The 23107-nt window shown below is 41.3% G+C and overlaps 1 protein-coding gene across 4 annotated transcripts in view; it reads left to right on the top strand.

The window, feature by feature from the left end:
• Positions 1-23107, top strand: part of LOC111242870 (LIM/homeobox protein Lhx9-like) — a 42508-nt gene extending 19401 nt beyond the window's left edge. The window contains exons 2-6 of one of the 4 annotated variants that reach the window (XM_086990904.1): positions 8288-8579; positions 14207-14352; positions 14758-15117; positions 18668-18918; positions 19992-23107. In XM_086990904.1, the coding sequence (XP_086847030.1) occupies positions 8548-8579; positions 14207-14352; positions 14758-15117; positions 18668-18918; positions 19992-20231 (1029 nt within the window). In that variant the 5' untranslated portion in view covers positions 8288-8547 and the 3' untranslated portion in view covers positions 20232-23107. Of the gene's footprint in view, positions 1-8287; positions 8580-10062; positions 10202-11214; positions 11448-14206; positions 14353-14757; positions 15118-18667; positions 18919-19991 lie in introns of those variants that run through there. The other 3 variants (XM_086990901.1, XM_086990911.1, XM_022787788.2) reach the window with 3 other exon arrangements.

Here is a 23107-nt window from a genome sequence, read left to right as displayed (position 1 = left end):
GTCTATCAGCCTCGCAACAATCGTTTCGCCTTGGCGACTTTAAAACAACTGGCTGACAAGCAACAGCCATTGCTATAAGCGTACGAAACAGTCTACGCCGCCAGTCGATAGCGAAACACTTCACCCGACGCCAGACGAGTTGTTCAGGCGATTTGTCCGCTCTGCTCTAGGACCCAGAGACAAGCACTTACATGGCCCTCTTTTTAGTTTGACGAAGGTGATGAAGACAGCAGTGGAAGATACTGAACGCTGATTCGTTCTCAGCCAACCACTGGAAATCAGTTCTTATCATCTAAAGACAATTACTATGCGCTAGTGGCGCACGTTTCAGTTCATAAATGGATAGGCCATAACAACCGCCAGGGGAGGGACACAACCCCTTAAGGTTCATGTTAACATCATAGATAACGTGTGTCTATGGTTCTAATGAATAATGTTCAGTTCGAAATCGATAACTTTGAAAAAGGGCTAATAATTCGCTAGAAAATAATAAGAATCACTGTTGTATTTCCCTAAACAAACTGTGCTGATATCAGTGAACTTCTTGAAAGATCTTAAACAGATAGATTTGCACCATAATGGGTCCAGTTAAGGCAATGTACCGTATTGAAATTCAGCGTTACTGCTCAATGCGGCTAAGCATTAGAGGCCTACTATCAACCATAAACAAAACGTCATTTACGGTCGCCCGTAAAAAGTTACTAATTATCCCAGAGTACATCCATTGCGTGAATCATAGACTCTAATAAACAATAACATACGATTCTTTTTCATAACTTTTATCGGTGGCCTCAATCGACGCCTGAGAACAGCTCATAGGAAAAAAACTACGATATACCAATGTTCAATGAAGTTGTTGAGCTGTATGAACAGAGTTTCTCACATTAGTTAAAATGAAACACAACGGTATGCCTTGTACTGGCAGTTTTTATAAACGGACTTCCGTTTTTCTTCTATAAAACACCTCTGTGTGTCTTAGTATACAAAGTCACTGCCCGTATGCTACTTGATAGGAAGAGCGCGCTCTCTGTGAACTAGGGCAGCCTAAATATGGCGAAGGATGCAAATCATTTACGCAATTTCGACCCAAAATCTCGTGGGCAAAATTCGAATCTATTTCCTGCCTAGCTTGGAGCCACGCATAGTAAGTAGAAGTTACCCACTATTTTAGCCTATAGGTTTTAAGCACAATTAGAAATTATAAAAGTAATTTCTTATAGTCTCTGAGGCTACTTGACTTGGATCTGTGTGCATTATTGTTAAATAATACGCAAAAGTAAAAGAAAGTTATCGAATCAAAAGCCATAGCACAGGTTAGAAAGTTCACCGATCTTCGAAAATGTATTGGGCTTATATGAAGCTATTTAGTATATTGTCTTGATTAAGTTCGAGATTACTCGTTACTCTGGATCGAATTCAGCGTTGATCGCACTTGCGCCCCCACCTAATTTAGCTCTTGGATTCAATATAAGCTAGGTCAGTGTTTTTATATGTGGGGTGTTCGTCTCACTTTCAATTACTAACTGTTATTTTTTTTTGACTTCTGTTTTCTTCGCTTTTCATCTGTAAGCGACTTTCCCGCTTCGCTTTCCGCCCCCAGTGGGGTTTATGTCCGCCTCTCGGCCCTTCTCTCCTTTTCTCTTATTCATCCGTTGGAGTACAACTGTCGAGGATAAACAGAACTTGTGCGGATCGAGCATTCAGCAACCCGCTGAAGAAATGCTCGTTGCTGGTATCGTTACTCGTATGCTCGCTGGAGGTGTCTGTCTGCCCCTCAAAGGTAGCGCACCCCGCGTAGTCTTAGTTTCCTAAGAATAGTGGGTGCCCTTCTTCATCGAAACAGTCTGGCTGAATAGGACTTTAGCAATAGCAAAAGAAAAGCTTTATAAAGAGGAGATGCATTTTGCCGAGTAAAATTAGCTGACCGATGCGTTCGCTGCTTCATCAGTGTGCAATAAACCAATTGGGTGTTGTGCTTCCCTGTACGACATACCGCTCTACCGATTCAAGCTCGTCGGCGGCCGGCGAGCACTATCAATAGTAATACAACGCTGTAAAGCCATATTGGTTCACCACCATCAAAGCCGACTGACTTCTTCGAGGCATTCCCTTTTCGGAGGGTCTAAGAGAGCTGAATTTGCGGCCCAATGACGGTGTCGTCCTTTGAGCCACTTCCTGGAGTCGCGCGGGATGACGGCATAGGCTATTTTGGCCTCAACGAAGAAACGCCCAGAGCAACAAAGAAGAGCAAGAGGTCTGCAGAGCACTTAACTCATTGATAAACCGACAATCGCAAGAACAAAACAATCTCGGAATCAGATCGCGCCGTATCACCGCATGGCGAACAAGTTCCTAAGCGGCTGGAAGAACTGCTTTAATCCTTATTGCTACATCCCATGTCTGCAGTACACACATGCTGGTATATATATTTCTAATGTCTTACTTGGTTTTACCTATTGTGTATTGATTTATGGGTGGGTAGAAGAAACTCCAGTGTTTCTGCTCTGCTTTACCTATTGCTTGAGGTCCCTGCGCCTATCGTCTTATTTGTTTTCCATTGTTATTATTGCTATTGTTATTGTTGTCACGACGGTGATTGCGATTCCAGTGGACACTCTGCTTAGAAGCACTGATTTGCAGCTGGTACAAAACTAGCAGCCGTAAAAGAGGACCAATTGTATGAGTAGTAGTGAACACGCACCGACATCCGTATTTGGGCAAATCGTTTGACAATACTCGTAATAAAATGTTCCAGCAAAAATCTCGATACCGTTGCAGGAGAACGTGTACTGCACGTGTTGACAAGCTGCTAGAAATTTAATGTCAGACTTAATCCATGGTCGTGGTGGCCTGTAGGAAAGAGCATGATATTGGGGTCCTGCGACGAGTACAACATGAATGAAGCGTATTGCAAGATCTGTTCAGTATGTATAATCGAAATTCTCATGAAAAAAGGCCAGATTACGAGCACTGTAAAAGGACTCCCATATCGCATCAGAGATAAATAAGTTAGATAACTGAAAAATATGTCAATTCGGTCCAACGAAGACATGACTAAACTTGGTCAGATAGTAGATGGTGTAACGTGAAATCAATATCACATAGAAAGGTCAATCTAGTCTTGCAGTTTGCACATTTTGACAACGATCTGGGACCTCCAAACGTATCTGCATGCCCAGTTGGTGTGCGTACGGGGTGTGCTATAGTCGTACAATGGCCGCATTTCGTTAGACGGATGACTACAACTGAGTTACAAGCGGTCCATGTAAGTCGTGGCTCCCAGTGACAGTGCGCAGAATGGGGGGGGGGGGGGGTATCACCTAAACCCCATTATGAATTCGACGGTCGGCGTTTAGTGTGTATGATACGGTTATATTTGTCTAAACATTAACGCAGTTTTTTTTTTTATAATACCTAAGTATGCGCTCCATAAGGAAAAGTTAATTATTTATTGTCTGTGTTTTCTTAGTATACGCAACAATTTTTTTTGTGCAGTTTATACGATGAACAAGATTCCAAAGTAATGGATGTCAAAATTGATCTTAACTTGACAGTAAATAATAAATCTAGTCATAATTAAGACAATGGTAATATTTTAATTTCTCAACAGATGTTGAGAGTCACGCATATCGAATCAATGACCAAGGTATTAAGTACTGGTCTCCCTTTTCCACATGTTGGCTATCTATATTTTCATTTTTCAGACCAGTACCATGCAGACAGCGGTTGTTGAAAACAACCCATATATGCCTCATTGTCTAGTATATCTCATATTTTCCTCTTAGTGATTACGAGATCTTCGCTGCCTAGAGAGCGCCCACTCGTGTATGCATCTTTCCTATGGATATTCCTGTGGAATTCATGCTGTTTTTTTTTTACGAGATTACCCGCACACTTCTCTAGATAACTTAGAGGCAAAACTTTTGTGAGTTTGTAAAAGCGAATACTTAACACAGAGGGGAGGAGATGCACAACAAATGGATCTGATGGACATCTCCTGTAAACAACATTAGCCTAACGTACAGCTGCAGTGTATAGAGCCTCTAAAATAGACATTTACTATGAAATGGGTCTAACTATTCCGTTCGTAGTCAACGTCACTGGGTCGGAGCCGTTGCGGCCTGCCGGCGTTTCTTGAAAGCATTGGTCAGTGCAAAAATAGAATGAAATATTATTGCGCCGCCAAGATATTTATACATTTACATTCGTATCGCTCATGTGATTACCAAAGCTTCAAACGTTCTTTGATAAAGTCCTTTACCGTAATGCGGTGTAGACACGTTTTACATTTGTCCAGTTATCTACAAAACAATCATTTTTTAGATATGATAGTGACGAACATCGCAACGTTTGATGTATTGGTGATATCCGCAGTTAACCCTTAATCTATATACCTTACACGGACGATATACGGAAACGCTCAGCTGGCCTTCGAAAAATGCGCTTTATCTCACAATGAATGCAAGAAAAAAATACTCTGGCGAAGGGTCGCAAGCCAGCTCCGTTTTCCCCGGCATATGGAGTCAAAAATAAGACTGTGCATGCACTGGCACACTGATGAAAGCTACGATACGTTTGGTTGCCATATTTAAAACAGAAAGCAAACAAAAGGCAGTGGCTAATTTGGGTTTTCAGTCTGATATTACAAAGCGATTCTAGTACGTGCCTGCCATGTTTGCGACGATCGTTAGTGGGCGACGAAACAGCAGAGCGATCCAAATAGTAGAAAATAGATAAAATAGGTAAGTGAATTTATGATTCTATAGCGGTTAGGATATGTAGCTGATGCACTGAATGGTCACTGCGCAAGCCCGTCATCGAGAACCAAACGCTTTTTCTGAGGTCTGTCAAGCACGCTTTCTGGGGAAATCCGGGGAGGAGCCATGGAGGAGAATAGCACTTCTTCATATATATCTATATCCATGTCAATTTAGCGGAGCAAATATTTCGGGGAGTCTGTTTCAGTTGCGTGTTGAGGGTAATCGTAGAGTAGGAACTGGGTGTCTACAAGCAATTTCCAATAATCTCTGTCAATTTTACGAACGAAAAAAGTGGGAACAGAGCGCACCAACTGGCACTGTCAGTATGACGACTTTCCCTAAACCGAAATGCACACTTACTAGTTCTTACGAATAGATTAAAACTAAGATCTATACACATAACGATAACAAAACGTAAGACGCTACAAAGATGGCAGAGCTCGTGTTTCGTAGCATACGTCGATGAAGAAGAAACAATATAGCGCAAAAAAAAAAGACGCTACGAATGGAGAGATATGGAAATGGGTTTCTTCGCGGACCGAAACGCAGGAAGACCTGCTGTCTCGTCAGGGCGTGCTAGTCAACGGGTGCACCCTCGCGATCGGTTCGTAGTCGAAAAAACGGGGCAAAAAATCCTGGAGTAAAAAAGAGAAACTGATGGATAGATGCGGAGAGGCGCGTTAGAGGAGGATCATTTGGCTCGTTTCTTCGATCGATTGATCGGTCTGTTGGTCGTGGCATTAAAAGCAAAATGACAGATCATGAATAAAGTGGTACGACTATCTTGGATTTTTCTGTGTGTGTGTGTGTGTGTGTGTGTGTGTGTGTGTGTGTGTGTGTGTGTGTGTGTGTGCATGCTGATGATCCGACTATATCTATGGCGTTACAAAGGCTGTTTGATTGAACAATCAAATATTAAAAACAGTATGTATAATTAGGAGCAAATCATATATACATAGTCTGTTTCCACTGGAACATACATCTATATATAATATGGTGGAAAAAACGAATTTAATATGAGGGGCTGACGTTGATCGTGCTGTGTGTCGTCGCCATCCAACACACGGCCGTCGTAGCAAACAAAGTAAATAAATTTCGTTGTATACCTAAATTACAAAAATAAATGTGTGTTTCGATAGAAGCTAGAAAAATGTCAGAATGCCTTTGAAAATTATAATGGTGAAGAGTAGATCCCTTGTTTGTGAATGAAGTCCTGTTGTCGTCGACCTGTTATGCTACGAGCCGTTTCCAATTCGGCATTCAGAATTTCGCATATTCATTTGTGAATATCTGTTAGATCTTTCTGATGGAAGCTGCCTCGCTGATACGAGCATTGGCGATAGTCCAGACTGATCCTTTATCTTTATTTTGTTGACCAAGAGACAATTGTCGAAAAGTAAGCGGAAGGGGGAAAGGGCTATTAATACACTTTGCGTAATAATATGCTTTGTCTCGTTTAAAGCGAGATATATTGACATGCATAAGTGCCCACGCAATTCGTATGCTAGAGATAGATGCTATGCGGGTCCCTATGAAAATACAAAAACAAAAAAAATATATATATATATATACTGCCTCCTTAGTTATCATCATACTACCTTGCGTAAGCCGTTAGTATAACTAACAGGATGTCACTTTAAAGCGAAATGTGCGATTTATCTAAACCTTATAGTAATCGAATGCAAACAGCTACCAAATGCGTTTTTGTGTAACCCTGCAGATACAAAACACCCACACTGACTTTTTTCATTTGTAGGTATATAATACCTCATATCCATAGTTCACTGACTAAGGGGTCCTTTTCTTTTGCTGTCGGCGTCACGATGTTCGACCCCCGCCAACTTCGTCGTTCAGGCCATCGCGATTAACTTCGTCCTCTTCATCTCGGTAGCATTCTGACGACAGCAACAGCCAAAAAAAAAACTGCCGATTCAGCCGATTAAGCTAAACCGCTGCTGAAATAATATTCGCCTTATTTTTTTCCTCCTTTCCCTTACATTCGCTTAGCTTTTTACCTTTGCGCCTATCGCTGTCGCAGCCAGAGCGGCATGACGGTGACGCGGCTCTTCACAGTAACCGCTGGGCAAAATATAGGGTAGGGGTAGCGTCCGTTCTAGCTAGTGGCAAGCCGACGTTGTAGTCTTCGGCACTCCAGTGCCGCTTTGACTGACTTTGTGCCTATGCCGCTGCTGCTGTTTTTTTTTTGCCGGTGCTACCCTTCGCTCGTCGGCTGGTCCATCGCCGCCTCCGACGATGACGGCGGCTGCGGCTGCGGCTGCGGTTGCCGGCGGCTCTCCGCCATCACCAGGCGGCTTTGCCTCGTTCAGATTTCGGACACCGTTTCGCTTCTGATGGCAGATCTATTGAAATGTAAAGCAGTAGTTCGGTCGTTCAACGCGCGCGCGCGCGCGAGAGACAGAAAGCGAGAGAGAGAGAGAGAGAGAGAGAGAATAAGCAGTTGCATCAAGTTCTAGTTGTTACTGGCTGTCGTACCACGACGTTACAGGGCCTGTGCTTCGAGAAGCAGAGCGCCAAACCACATTTAGCAGACGATGCTAGATATATCTTGCAGTTTGTTCCTTATACATACACACATATAGATATATACTATCTATGTTGAAGCAGTGCGGACGGCCATGTTAAGTAACCTGATAACCAGTCGGTCAGGAACACTAACGACACCGTACTCGGTCTTTGAAAGAGATGCATGTTGGATTTTTAACTGACGCATCATTTACATATAATAATCCCGATCAGGTTTTGCTAGACATCTGCCACCCAACACCAGTCTGAAATTGCCCACAGCGCAAATGGTTTTTCCACTGTGTGAATTATCCGGAAACATGCACACGCTCGAACAAACAAACGGCTGGACCCCTTATGCATGTGGATATAGACGGGTAACTTGCATATTGGACAATCGCTATAGTCTAAATAGAATACGATCTTTATATGTAACTACCTATTTTAACGAATTCGTTAAGGTGTAGTTTCTAATGGGCCTATATTGCCGAAGTCTACGGCACAGAAAGATGCGCCAATTGTGCAAAGCAGAAGGTAATACGCCTACGGGACTCAGAGCATTGAAATATTAAACACATCTAAAAGCGAAACCATTAACTACTGCGTCAATATTATTCGACTTCAATCATGAAGCCTTTTTCTAGTACAAATATAGTTCGTGAGCCATGTTCGTACACGCACCAGTTGATCTTTTAGGTACTGAACCCTGTTGATTAGCCATGTTGGATATACGTAAGTACGACAATGTAGTCTATTACGTCACCCCTGTGATTTTCGTGGTTTCACTGAGTCCAAGTTTGACGTTTCATTGTGACGGTGGCTTGCTGCACTCATCTTCATTTTTCTTTCACTAAACTCACATGCCATTTCGACTCTTTGCCTCTTGATCACTTTGAATGACAATCATAATAATAGTAGAGGCTGGTTGGTTGATTTTGTTCGACGTCATCCTGGCCGGCTTCTATTAATACGTAGCAACCACGTTCATCTATAAACTTACGCAGGTCGCTATAATACGGCAGAATAACGATGAGCAAGGATGACAGGGAACATCTCGTTAGCCAACATCGTGACGCCGATTGTACGCCATACGGCCGTTAACATTGTATTCCTAGACTTCCGCAGCTATCTAGCTAGACGGGCGACCCGTCGACCCGACATGGTTCCTTTCTGGGAAACATCATGACATTATCACGGGAAAGGGGGTTGCGACTCAGCTGAATGAAGCTACAGATCTACATAGGATAGCCCTGAGTATACCTGGATGTCCGTTCATGTGGGTCTCTCTCTCCTCGGGTGAGTATTTGCGTTTATGTTCCTACTAACACAGTGGATGCTCTGGACGCGACAGGGGCAGCGAGCCGTTATATTTCACCTGCGCATGCAGTTCGCCAACAACAACTCACACCCCACGATGAGGTACAATGAAACCACCTCTATCGACGAAATTGGGTATATTTGAACCATTGCGGCCGCCGCTAGGTGTCGTTGGTGTACTTCACGAACACGACCAATGATTTCTTATGACGACCTTAAAAATGTTACTTGTTCTTTTCAATCAGATTCCATTTCTGCTCGTTCTTGCTGGTAGTAGTCGAAGAGTTAATACAAACAACTTAACAATACGAGGTCGGAATGAACACAGAAGTATAGAGACACTTCGCGTCATATGGGTTGTCCGAATCTTGAAGCGCTTAACGGCAATACCGGACGTAAAACTTCAAACACAGAGACTTGTCCGAAACCACTTCAGCTTATAGGATTTTTTAAGTACGATTTATCAACCTTCCTGAGGGTGTGACTGAGGTGGCAGCAAGTGGCTCTATATTTATCACAGGTTTTCTCTGCGCTAGAATTTTTATATCTGTCGGTAGGGTCGTAGAAGCAAGTATTTTCTTAGTAGACGGCGAAGCGAGTCACGATGTGTCGATATAACTGGCTCATTTCCTTCCAATCATCCTTCCCCATCATACCCAAATTAAACAAAGCCCCAAGATTTCGGGTGATTCTTTTAAGCCAATTTTTAAAGTGAACCTCAATCAGTTCGGTCATAGGAGTCTCGTAGCACATACGCAGGTCCTCGGTGAACAGTGGCAACTTGGCCCGACAAGGCCATTTTGTATGGTTATGTTTAATCCCAGTGCCCTTTCGTGTTCTAGACTTAATCAGGCAATGAAGAAGGCCTAAAACCTGCACAAGTTTTTTATCTTCAGATATTAAAGTAACCAAACTTGGCTCTCTGCGCTGCTGCGAGGTGTCCACCCTATATGGAAAGTCTCTTGGTGGACAGCTACAGCTGACGCGCTTACGTAAACCATTGTGATGCCACGAAATAGATCCTGCGTGTTGGAGTTGAGGATTTCGGGCTAGAGGGAACCCGCGATGACAAAGCACAGCATTTAAATACGCGTTTACCAATCTGCTTCATACTGTGTCATTAAATAACATCTGAAGAGAAGACACGTGTATCGTCTATTCTAAAGATGCTAAAGGTAATGTCTTAGCCATTACATTGTAATAGTAACAAATGATTAATCTGTAAACTAAAACGTGTTAATTCCTCTCGCTCTGCTTGTACTAGATATAGCTCTGTTACAGAGACATGCTTTTTTCTTTAGCTAGCGAGGGTAATTCATAGAGCCTCTAGCGGCGACACACGAGACTATCCGCGAAAGACGTACGATGATTCATAGCTTTGATTTCGCCATAAAACAATGGATATTAGAAAAAAAATTTGAACTGAGTATGCAATCACGCCTCTCTATGTCCTCTAGCTTGAAGCTCTATGCAGGCTCAGTTCTGAACAGGCTAGCCTCATCACTACTCTGATGGTTTTTGATGAGCCTTGAAGTGATTAAACAAACGAAACGAGAAACCTTCGTGAATGATTTGTTGGCGCACGATGATCTCTTGCCAGGGTAAGTATCATTATTAAGCACTGAATTTACAGTAAATAGCTCAACATTTGTTGAGCAGTTCAATTTTTGACAGTTGATTTTTTATGCTATGAAATAAAGCATGCTCAAACTGGACAAGTCTGATATAATCCAACATTGAGCATTTTCCTGAATTATATTTAGGTACTACGATTATTTTGCATACTGAATATGACGAAAATGCTCGCACCGCTCGGCGTCCGACAGGATATTTAAGTACAATTATCTAAACAGGACATCGTTTGGCGAAGAGAAACATCTGTTCATAGACTCCGCTGCATAGTTGATAAAAAACGTAGCCTTTCAAGAAGTACGAAGATACACGTAATAGCGAACACTGTGACTTTAAATGGGACTAAGTACCTTAAGGATTGTGTATCGATTACAAAACGAGACCAAGGACCGCTTTATAATTTTGTTTTCACGTGATATTTAATTGGGACCGTTGGGTCGGGGCAAGCGGGTGAAATGATATCAAATTAGACTTACACAAAATGTGCAAAAGGTCCATTACGTATTCGAAAATAAAACTAAAATGTAACACACTTGAAAGATGACGGTAGATAGAAAAAAACGATGAGACAAACAAATATGTTTCTGTATTTGAACGACACTCGGTAATAACATAATGATCGTAACAGAAGTTCAAGCTACCGTATATTTATTCATTCATTCATATATCGCACGTCACCTATCTTGACCTATATTGCGTTATGGGTAGTTTGTTGCATTTCGTTCTGCTAGTTGAGGCCTGGAGTGCGCCCAGCAGACAAGGGACAGGACCTTCTAAAAAGGTTAGGTAGAGAGATACAAACTTATGACATAGAAATAGGCTACAAGCCAGACGGCTGAGCAGAGCTGGAAATAGACGCTGAGAGTGGTGCCACAGAAAATTTCTCTACCGACACAACTAATAATGACAACAACCCATAAAACAAACAGATAAAAGCAACGAAAAATGCTCAGCGTCAAAACGAGACCAGAAAGGGCGCTGAAAATGCTTGAGCCAAGGAGGCTTACGGGATAGAACGGAATGGCTGGCAGCAGCAGCAATTGACGGGAGAGTCAAGTGCTAAGCCGACATAATGAGCTACTGCGAGAAGGAGGCCCAAACGTCGCGTTCTAAACATGAATTGCAAATGGCCGACGTACAAAATGCCGCACAATGAACGGACGTTTGTTCTGTGTTGCCAACACAACGACATACGCGCAGAGGCTCTTACTAAAGGTTTGCATGCAAAAGTATCTAACTGAATTTTTTGCCAATGTCAAAATTGTTTTGATGCTTCCGACGATTTTCCAAAACATCCTGGGGAAATTCGGAGTATTAATGCTCGAAAACTCGATTGGAAAAAAGCAAACTCAGAGGCGGATAGGGCACTTCGCGAAAAAACCTTAATTTTTACTATAGATTTTGTTCCTGCATAAACTGCAAATGCGAGATTTGGCAAACTTTATCCAGAAGTGCAGGTCGGTTTTGCTAACAGTTCAATCAGAGTAAAAATTAAGTAGCTCTAATACTTATGATTCAAATGAATAAAATCGATCTTTTGAATTTTAAGAAGAGTAAATATGAGCCCTTAAACAGTGGGAAACAACAATGTATAAGAGAACGTATTCCCTTGTCTTTTTTGCACCTTGGGTAAACACATGGGAACTCGTATAGAACACTTTTCACCTGAGAATCGATAACAGCTGAGTGTCTCCGCGGGATCACAATGTTTCCTTGACAATTTTATACATGAAGACGTTCATGCGGCTGACGGCGACCATGAGGACATCGTATGAGATGGCAGCGTCGATAAAATCAAGTTCATCTCGGTGGATTAGTGGCATGTAAGGGCACCAAGGTAGCTAAATATACTTCAACTACCATCCCATACCTCGCTGATGGAAGCATCACCGACGGCAGCTGCAGCAGAGCTAGTTAGCCCTACCGTGGTGCCTCCTATAGCGTACAGCGGCACCAGCCAAAACGACCAGGCTGAAGACTTCGGTCCACATAATCTATATAATGGTCCTTAGTGCGGCTTAAGCCTTGGCATCTCCCCCATCACTTGTTCCGACCCATTTTCATGCGTTTTATCTTAACCTCATTGCTTAGCAGTGGTGAAGGATAGCAACCAACGGATAAAGAGATCATAGTTGGTTCACAATAGTAATATAAAACTACAGAAGCGGCGAAGACGTTAAGGCCAAGCAAACAAACAGAAATACGACGTACCATTGCAGCGGCTGATGTTTATGGCAGCAGTTCAGAGAATTAACAAACTGATGCACCGGAAACGGAAGTAACCACAGTGCCTTTGCGGAGACCTACTAATAATTCACGTTTGATGGCACAATCGGCAATTGCGTTAGCGAGCAGTCACCAGCGGTCAGCTGGTGCTCAGTCCACTCCATCAAATGAAGGCGCCAATGAGGAAGATGAGTCCGAATCACGACGCATCACTCTCACAGCAATGGACGACGGTCTAACGATGCTGATCGAGAAGCGGCTGATGGCGGGCGACATAAATTTAAGCAGTCTAGTTCACGTGTGATCTAACTCCTCTTAGGAGCTAGTTGCTCTTCGCACGGTCTTAAATTGTACTATCTCGTTTGGTTGATATCTGTTCATTCGGATCGAGCTCAGCATCTCTTCAACGGCTTGTACAACCACTACTGTTAAAACTACAACTACGGTTTCTACGGTAGTACTCCGTCTTTTACGCCGCTAGCGTAACTGATGGGGGTCTTCTTTAAACCGGGAGAGAAGACAAACAATCAGCAGCAGAAAAAGGACGACGACAAAAAAACACAAAAAGGCGGAGAGTAAACAGCGACAACCGATTGACTTTTTACATTAGGTTTGTCGAGAAACGCGATAAGGAGGGTGACCTGCGTTTATTTTCCTTCTGCTCCTTCATGGAGACACACTTTGGCACAATGAGCCTGGCAGCATTATCAGCAGCACCAGCGGCTACGGCTATTCAAACTCCACAGTCGCTACTGCGGCCGCTGACGACTGTGATGGGGCATATACTGATTAATGGTGCCTGGGGGTGTAAAGATAGACTAGGTGCAACACTTCTACAGCCGAGCTGCAGTAGTACTCCAACATGAATGGCAGTAGCCTGTGGTAATAGATTACATTTTACTAGTATTTTTCTAAAGATGACGCTATTTTTATAATTATGATGATCACCAATTAGTATGTTATGGAAAATGATCTTACAGACAATGCAGGATACTAACACCATCATGTTTATGCTACCTCTCAGAATCAGTACCTTCGCGATAGACTTACTATTTATATCTATATAAAGTTACTTTAGAATCAAAAATCATTAATTTGTCTAATGCGAATCTTTGCTAATAACTTTATATATTTTGTAGGATGATATTATTATATTGTGATCTTCTTTCAATTAAGAACTCGCTGTTTTTAAATCTCATTTTGGTTTACTGTCTCCTAGAAGCCAAAAATGTTCGTCAAAGTAATATTAAAGCAAGGATTTTTTGATGGCTAAAACAACAGGCATGCAAGAAGGAAGTCCTGTCCCGTGACACCTTATTGGCCTTGAATGATTTATTTAAGTTTTTAATATCAGCTGAGCACGAAGCTGCGTTGGCCTGGTGAATAAATCTTCACACTCCGTAACCAGCAAGTAATCAATAATGAGCCTGCCCTATGTCGAGGTAATGGTGTCAAGAAACGTTAGTCCTTTTAGCAGGATATCTCAATACTTAGTTCAACTGTAAATGGTACCATATGATACCGGCCGCTCGATTCGTATATATGCTAGAATGCCTTTATCATTTACCTCGCTACCAACAATAACGCATTCGCTTATAATACACACCGTTTGCATGTCGTACCTCACAAGTACTATCGTTAGTTTTCCGGTCTCGTAAGTTGTTCTTTTTTTATGTTGTTAAAATCAATTCAAAATGTTTTTTCTTTCTAAAGCTTTTCCTAAGCTGACTGTCTCGCTTTCTTTTCAGATTGTTTAGCGGGAAACAGTGTGCGAGGTGTTGTCAAGGGATCTTCGCTTCGGAGTTCGTGATGAGGGCCCGAGAGCTAGTTTATCACATGCATTGTTTCACCTGTGCATGGTGTAACATTGCGCTCACACAGGGCGACTATTTTGGTTCGTATGACATAAAAAAAGGAAGAAAAAATTAGTAGGGAAACATGCCAATAACAATAATATATTTCATTGTCAGATTGAGGATTGAGACAATGGCCCAAACGCTTGTCCAGGTTTCTGGTTGATAGCAACCAGGGGGCGCTGTTTCGAATCTCTCAAACATTATTATTATTGTTATTGCTGAAATAAGTGCTTATCTCTAATGCTTTAAAAGAGCTGTGCATCTGGAGGGCCGATGATCACGTTTTCGACAGTTAACACATCGTCATATACTGGCCTTCTCTCTCTCTCTCTCTCTCTCTCTCTCTAGACATAGTTTTTATCTGAACTATCCCAAAAAATACGTTCGAATTGGCTCCTCCTAATCTATTTTACTGAAATGTTTATTCCGTTTTGGGTACACAGGTATTCGGGACAATCTGGTTTATTGTCGAGCACACTTTGATTCTCTATGTAGTGAAGGCGAGCTCTCCTCAATGTCACTCTCATTAGGCCCTGGCGGTGAACTGGAAGACATAACAGACGGAGGAGGACCGCTCTCACCAGCAGTCAGCCTACCCTGTTCATACTCACCGGCTCTATCACCAGGACCAGGGGCATTGCAGACCGCTCAAGTTCCTGCCCCTAAGAAGGGTAGACCCCGCAAGCGGAAACCCGATTCTGAGCTCGACGGATGTGGAAACAACAACAATAACAGCAACAGTAACAACAATGCTCCCAACAACAACAGTGGCAGCAATCCAACGCAGCCCCCGTGCATACAAAGTAAGTCTCGGTTTCACCTCTATATACCAACTATATAGCTAGATGATCCTTTTATAATAGCTGATCTCGTTATATATATATACCTATTCATGAGTACCTCATCTACCATCAGACCATACGTGACCCTTCCTGGTTTTCCTATTTCGAAGTTAAATGTAGTTCCCAGGTATATGTATCAATCGTTTGCATATAATCTGACAGTGCACGCAGTTGCGCACGATTGTGGCCTTAACATCCCATACAGCACAATACATTTGCTGTCACTATCTTGGGAATGATTCATGCTCCACATGATGCTTGCGATAGCCTGCAATCATTGATGACATCAACCTTTAATTGTTAAATCAGTAGCATGAATGACTGGGTCAATGAACTCAGACGAGACGGAAAGGTTTCAATAGGAATGCAAAAGGACTGCCCTCAGAAAATTCATTAGTTCTACACGGCGATGCTGCGGGACACTGTCTGCCTAGATACAACCTTTGTGATTGGCTTTTCTTTTTCTGCAGCGTTATATCCTTTCCTTTTCCGTTCATTATATTTGACACCGTGAGAAGAGCATAATTAAGGTAACCAGGTAGTTTCAATATTCAATGTGATTTGAAGGTATCAGAGGCAATAGGGAAGGGCCTCTACTGAAAGGGAGTTCTCAAACGAAATGACTTCTGTTATGTTATGATTCCTTTTTGCCGAATAAGACCAAGTTAAGAAGGGCATCAGTTTTTTGTCCTGTTTTCGGAATAACATCTTCTTGTGGTTAACAAAAAATGAACACCATAATACTGATCAATGCTTCAACAAAAAACAGCTATGTTCGGTTTAGTTAACCGGGTGTTATTTTTTTGAAAAATGTAGAAAACAACATTAATCATAAGAGCCTATTACGTTTTAAAGGGCGAAGGCTTTCTACGATAGTAATGAATATGGATGATTCAAGAAATTATTTCTATTCATATTTATTGAATTACCTGTACGCACTTAGGTATACATGTTGTTTTCATCTACTAGAGAGACTTTGTGATGTCGTCTAATGGGAAAAAACAGAGCATTAATATGGTGAGAAGCGCTTTTTCACGGCCTGCTTATGCAGTAACGCCATTCTTACTGAATTGTTCGTCTACCTACAAGTTTAGATTTGTTAAAACAGCTTTATCGATAACAGTTGTTGTGGTAAAATGTTAACACCATCTTATATTAATAATAACGATAGATTATCATCTGATATCAGATGTTCACTTAAAGAAATAATGCACCATAAAAACACAGATGATACTGATAGAATCACGAACTTCCGTTATCTGTGCTCCCGACAAAAGAAAAAAACCGCTTCCAATAAGTTCTAGTTAATACGCAATTCCTTTGACTTATAAAATATATCAGGTACGTCGTCATGCGACTCGTTGCTAAGGCAACCTGGCAGAACCAAACGCAAGGTCGTCTGCGCTTCACGGTACCTGCGTCGCTATGTGCGCCAAGCGGCTAATTGTTGCATACTACGAGACACGCATTGTTTCCTTGGCAAATGATTTCTACCAATCCCAGTTTTCTAGAACTACTAGCGCACCACAAAATAGAAGAGTCGATGAAAATGGAGAGAAACGTGTAGACCTAATACTATACCACCAAAAAGCTGGTCATGATAAATCACTAAGCCGGTAGACCGAGTAAGACCAACAGATCAAACGCCGAGTAACAATCTGTTTCGCTAACAAAGCGTGGGAATAAATATGGTTTCTTTCTGAAACAACAACAGCAGCTACGAAAAACTGGAAGAAAACCAATGGCTGTAACAGAGACAAGTCGATAGTATAGTTCTGCGGGGCAAGGCTTTCCTCGTTGCAAACCTTTCAGACTCGATGAATATGAATTCTCTGATCGTGCCGTTACAGCCGCCTGTCTCATGTCGATGATCTTTTATGCGTGACGTTGTCAGATGATTGGGGCCGATGTGTACATCAGCAGTCGCATAAAATGAACGAACAAGAAAATGGGGAAATATGGGTCTGTGCTGTTGGCTGTTGTTGTGAGCTTTGTTAGCTGGTAAGTACGCGTCAACGGCTTGAGACAGAGCGGCAGATACGAGGCTAGGATGCCCTCCATTGATTTTATTGAACGGCAGCAGAAAGCGTAGCAGGATCATGTTAAGTCGATGTTGTTATGGTTATCTGTCACGTTGTTTGTCTGTCGGGAGGTTTAGTCTGCAGAAGCCAACTGGTTGGATAACGAAAGATAACATCGCGATGTATAGTTTTATAGAATCGATAGAAGAAGTAGTCCTGTTTTCTTAAAGACCATAGCAAAGTACTTGTGAAGATTTTTATGCGTGTTGATTTAATCTGGCAAACGATGTGTTCAACTATAAAAGCATGCTTATTAATTAGTAAGAAAAAAAAAGCTGCCCTAAAGTTGACAATAAATTATTGATCAAGATTGATTGCCTAAAGTCGATCAAAGCTGAGGTACAAGAGCCAGTGCCGTAGTAATACAAAACTTTAAAATAAATTGGTTAATTCGTGTGTATATTCAATTGTAAAAAGCTTGTTTAATGCTTGTTTTAAGACAGAAGTGCACGGTTTTAAACTAGGCCGCGATATGTTTACGATATGTCGTCAGATTCTAAATAACTAAAAAGTCTACATTTGAGGTGCAATACGAGAGCTTCTTTTTTGTTAAAAAAAAAGTTATTAATATGACGCATCCTTTAATGTATACTGCTCACTGACATATTTGAAAGGAAAAATATATACGTTATAGAAGGACCGTTAATCGAAGACTGACAATATTGCGGCTATCGGTTAAGGCCCTAACCGCGATCGAAATGTTTATTGTTTATATTTTTACCCGTAACTCTCAGCCATCACTACTATCCATGCCGGGTTGACGCAACATTCGCGTATTTTCTGTGCGGCTGCAGGTTTCACAATTCCGCGTGCCAATGGTTTCATGTCCTTATTGCAATGTCATTGGCTGTCTACGTCGTGACATCTTTGCGTTCCGTCCGTCGTCGGCGCTTATCCCTTGCCGGATTTCTAGTCCGGATCTAATAATTTTGTACAGTATATAGCCGCTTGCTCCCCGTATGGCACGCATCTGATCTTTTTCGTGGGTCAAACCTCTTTCCGCCAACACTAGTCCTTCGCAAGCAAATCTCGGTTCCGACTTTTTGCTTTACGTATCTACATGGACCACCACCTGACGGCGCCTAATAAGAAGTATCAGCGATTGCCCTGAAGGTGGTATACCTTCTGTGGTGATTTAGTCCCTAGCCGACTTGCGGTGTTTTAATCGGTGCCTTTTGCTTTCCTAGCCTGGTCCTTGAACAGCTTGCTGGCTTAGTCTTTGTGGTTTCCTCAGTTGCGGTCGGACGAGAACTTCATCCATGCTGCCAATTCGTGTTGCCAATAATAGTATATAACTGCTAGCAGCTAGGACTTTAGCCGCAAACGGACTATCGCTGTTTATGTGGCCAAGTATGGCCATATAGGCAGCGATGGTTCTATAACGTACATCATACCAACATTTAAGAGTAACTTGGTTTGTCCTATTTTAGCTCCACTTGAATGTCAGCTCTCTCCAAGTAGCACGCTCTCTCCGCTCACCTCATTGGCTGACCACAAGATAGCGGGATTGGGCAACTGCGTTGTTGGCGGAGGAAGCCAACGTACGAAGCGCATGCGCACCTCGTTCAAACATCACCAGCTGCGAACGATGAAAAGCTACTTTTCCATCAATCAGAACCCCGACGCCAAGGACCTCAAACAGCTGGCGCAAAAGACTGGCCTCTCCAAGAGGGTCTTGCAGGTGAGGAGACGGTTCTTGTCATACAAATAGACGTATAGTAAAACGATTAACCGAAAGGTATTTATTGATATTGACTTCACACTGATTTTTTTTTAGATATAGCTACTGTTATATATAGATACATATGTCCCTAGGTAAAGTGCATTAGAAAAGTAAAAAAAAAAAAGGTACTTTTAAATGAAAAAATAATTGCATATAAGTATCGATTTGAAGTGTATTTATGGCACTGATCAGTAGTTCCCATCTGTGGCATCCCAGGAATATCTTTTATCTGTGATAATTTAAACAGCCAAAGATCTCCAATATTTTCCATTGGTCCCTAAATAATCCGCCTACGAATTTCAATACTTCTTCAGTTTTATTAGTCAACAAGTGTGCGATTTTAGGGTAGTCATACTTAACAAATCAAAATAATAATACTTTGTTTCTCAGTATATGCCTTTCCGTTTATAAAACTATTGTTACACTCAGATTTCGCTAGAAAAGGGCGTTGAGGCGACTGACAAAGTATTTTTATACAGGTTCGCTTTACCCTGTGGTATATTGTAAAACGCGTTACACCTAATTTTTAATGAAAGTCAGAGTTTTCAATTGTGGCGGATAATAATGTATAAACGACTAACTAGGCTGAACAAGACTGACAAAGCCTTCAGTGTAAAGGCAAGTATCTAGAAAGTGATTGACTCAATTACATGTCGGCGCGGAGGGCAGTTGGAGAACTCTATTGGCTGTTTCTAGTGGTCTTAAGACTTTTCATCTATCTATTCATGAGACATGAGTAGTTTTTACATTAAAAAAAAAATGCCGCTTTCTAGCTTTGTCTTTGACCTGATATCATATGAAACAAATAATATTACATATAGTAGACCACAAACACCATATTTCCCATGGAAATTCAAGTAGGGAACGGTAATGCAGTAACTAGAAGATTTTGATAACTTTCTTTTTCCTTTTTTTTTTTTTACTGTTTAATAAATACGATCACAAATTCCCCTTGTTTAATATTTGAATGGGTATCATTTTAGTTTTCGTATTTGGGGTTACTTATATTATGCTTTGTGATTGAATTCTAGGTGTGGTTCCAGAACGCTCGCGCAAAATGGCGACGCAACAACCTTCGAAATCACGACCCATCGGCCCCGTTGGTGACTCAGCCACCGACTACTTTGCCACAGTCCCCGGGTGAGATCAGCTCATTCTCCGAAGCTTCGCCCCTATCAACCTCAAACCCTCTTGACTTCGCCGGCCCGCCACAGCAAGCGCCACAGGGAATGGTGGCCACTGTAGAGACTACCTTTCAGGAACTCTTTTAAACTGCGCGGTTTCGAGTACGGCGATCTCGACTATAAATGACTGAATGATACGCCCGAGCAGATCATCTAATACGTCCTTGGTAGCCATGTAAATTATCTTGAATCAACTTACGCCGACCGTGTTGCAACAGGAATACCTATAACAGACTAGTCCGATTCGGACGCACACGACACAACACGGAATTACACTATACTCCTATTGTAAACGTAGAAACGACGAGTTATTGTCGATAAAGTTGGATTTATGAGGGCCTACCGACAAAGGTATTCCAATCTTGTCTACACGTTTCAGTAGAAAAACAATTAATGAGGCGGTACTCTTCATTGACTGCTAGGCACCAGCTACGTAAATTAATATAATTTAACCCATACAGACGCTGAAGGGTGAATTGAACGAAATCAAATGTCGAGTCACGGTTGAAGTGAACTTACATTGGAGAGTTTTATCAAAGAAATCGTTACGCATGTTTGCGTAGAATTGGGATTGTCAACGATAGATATAAACGATAGATAATAAAACGCTAGAAATTTTCGCCCGCATATAGGGCAAGTCTATAGTCAATGATGACAATGATAAAGCACAGTTTCTGTTATTCAATATATATATCTATAACAGCCTTCCGTGTTAAGGGAACGGTGCTGTCTGAGCATTCACACTTCCACGTCTTCCATTACCCTATTTCTAGAGGAAGTCTCTAATAATTGGAAAGCTTCTATATGTCGAATTGAACTAATGATTAGTTAAGTTGAAATTATCATGTTAAGTAAACGTCGTAGTAATCATAGGAAAGCCGGTGACAAGTACAGCAGAGAGAAACGATCTTCGTTAATCAGTAGTATCGCCAGTGCCGGGCATCAACGTAGACGACTGAATAGGCCTAGAATGTGTGAACGCTTCGACGCGTATTGTATACAGGTATAAATAATATACATAGGGTAGGAAATGCAACTCAACGATCATTACTAACACAGTGTTTTTGTGGGACTAAGGCCAACTCGAACAGATGGACGATAAGAAATCCACTGTGTGAAAAGGGTGTTACCAAGAATCTAACACGCGTTGCCGGTCAAAGTCTGTATACATACAAACGGCCGAAAGACCTTGTGGTAAGGTATTCGAATTCGTAACAAGCCTTTCATGACGCAACAAATATAAGAACTTTGTGATCAACTGAAGGGCGACTAAGATTTGGGAACGACTTCATTTGGAAATATGTATATTTCATCTCAGATATGTTAAGGAAAACCTCCTTCGAGCGATCCATGAAGCGAGAATGAAGCTCCTACATAAACTAAAATTTCGGGCTCAAAACTGTACATATGAAACTGTTGACGTAGGCCAAAAGGTTGAACATGATATTTAATAGAAGCCCGCTGTTTTAAGTTAACGGAAACAGGACCACATGTGTTGTTTCAAGTTCTGTTCGAAACTGTCAGTGCTGAAACGTAAATTACTCAGTCTCAATGTTGTTTTTTTACTATAAGTATATCATCATTGTTCGAAAAAAAACACGCTTTAGGAAAACCAATAAATATTCATTATATACTTCCTCACAAAGCAAAAATCACATCAACATCGTGGATATCCGATTATAACCTGACCTTTTTCTCCCATCATCTTGCATTTATTTATTACAATAGTTAGTTATACCCAATTACAGACAGACATACGTACGCACGCGCTGAAAGATATGTGAATATAGGATTCCTATTTAAGTCTGTATATAATACTAATGCTATTAAATCTTTATTATAGGCATAGCGACATTGTCGACCTAACAAATAGCAAATTGCTTAAGTTTCGTACTAAAAAAAGTTCTTTTTGCTTCTCGCCATCGATACACTGGCTACAGTAACAGTAACCCGGACGTTCATTATCATTAACTTGTCCTAAGTTTTGTCTTTGCTATGATTATTCCGCAGCCATGGTCTACAAAGGTGAAAAACGGATACGCACTTCACTAGATATATTATTTTTCTCTAATAATATAATTATTAATGAAAGATCCACAGTTTATCTATCAAGCCAATCTAAATCAACGTTAACATTTCAGGCACTAAATTCGCTTACGGAATTCTTACATCAATATAAAATAAATCCTAATGAGTTTTTAACATACATATAGAAAACATAATGATGAAGCGAAGAGTACTTTATCTAGATACGAAATAACAGGGTGCGAGCTTCATAAATATCTTTACTGATGATGCCGAAACCGGCTGAGCTCATTCACTGTGTAAATATATTTAGAAAAATATTTTAGAACACTCGACAGTTATCAAACAAAATCATGTGCTGTCTAATACAGATGATCCTTAAATATACAAAATGGGATACAGAAAATAGAGAGGAAAAAGTAATCAGGGATAATATTATTCAAATCGACGTTCCTGTATTACCTGATGAACACAAACAACAAGACGTTCAAATTCAAAAGATCGTTTACACTGATGGGAACTGACCGAGATTCAATGGTGCAATACTTTCCAAAACTAGAACAACTTCAATAAGGCTACGGTGGGATAGAGACAAAAAAATGACTTCATGCGATTAAATGAACGTGTCAAGGAAAACTGAAAGACTGACGAAGTTGAAGCAGTGAACGTGACTGAGTGAGACGGAGCGCACGTATGAAGATTCGAGCGAGCGAACCAGCGACCAGACAAAAGGATAAAATAGAGTAATAACTGAAATGGCGGCGACAGGGGAAGAGACGAGCGCGATTTCACTATAATAAATCATTGAAATGAAACCGCATGAATTCTACTACACTTGCCATCATCAGCATCGCCATCGCCATCAAGTCCGTCACGTCTAATAGTTGTAGTCACAAGTATCAAGAAATAAAGGAAAAAGAAGAATCGCCACTTATAAA

The sequence above is a fragment of the Varroa destructor genome, unplaced genomic scaffold, assembly GCF_002443255.2.
Source record: "Varroa destructor unplaced genomic scaffold, Vdes_3.0 BEIS01000001.1, whole genome shotgun sequence".
Lineage (NCBI taxonomy): Eukaryota > Metazoa > Arthropoda > Arachnida > Mesostigmata > Varroidae > Varroa > Varroa destructor.
This window is presented reverse-complemented; position numbering and strand designations above follow the sequence as displayed.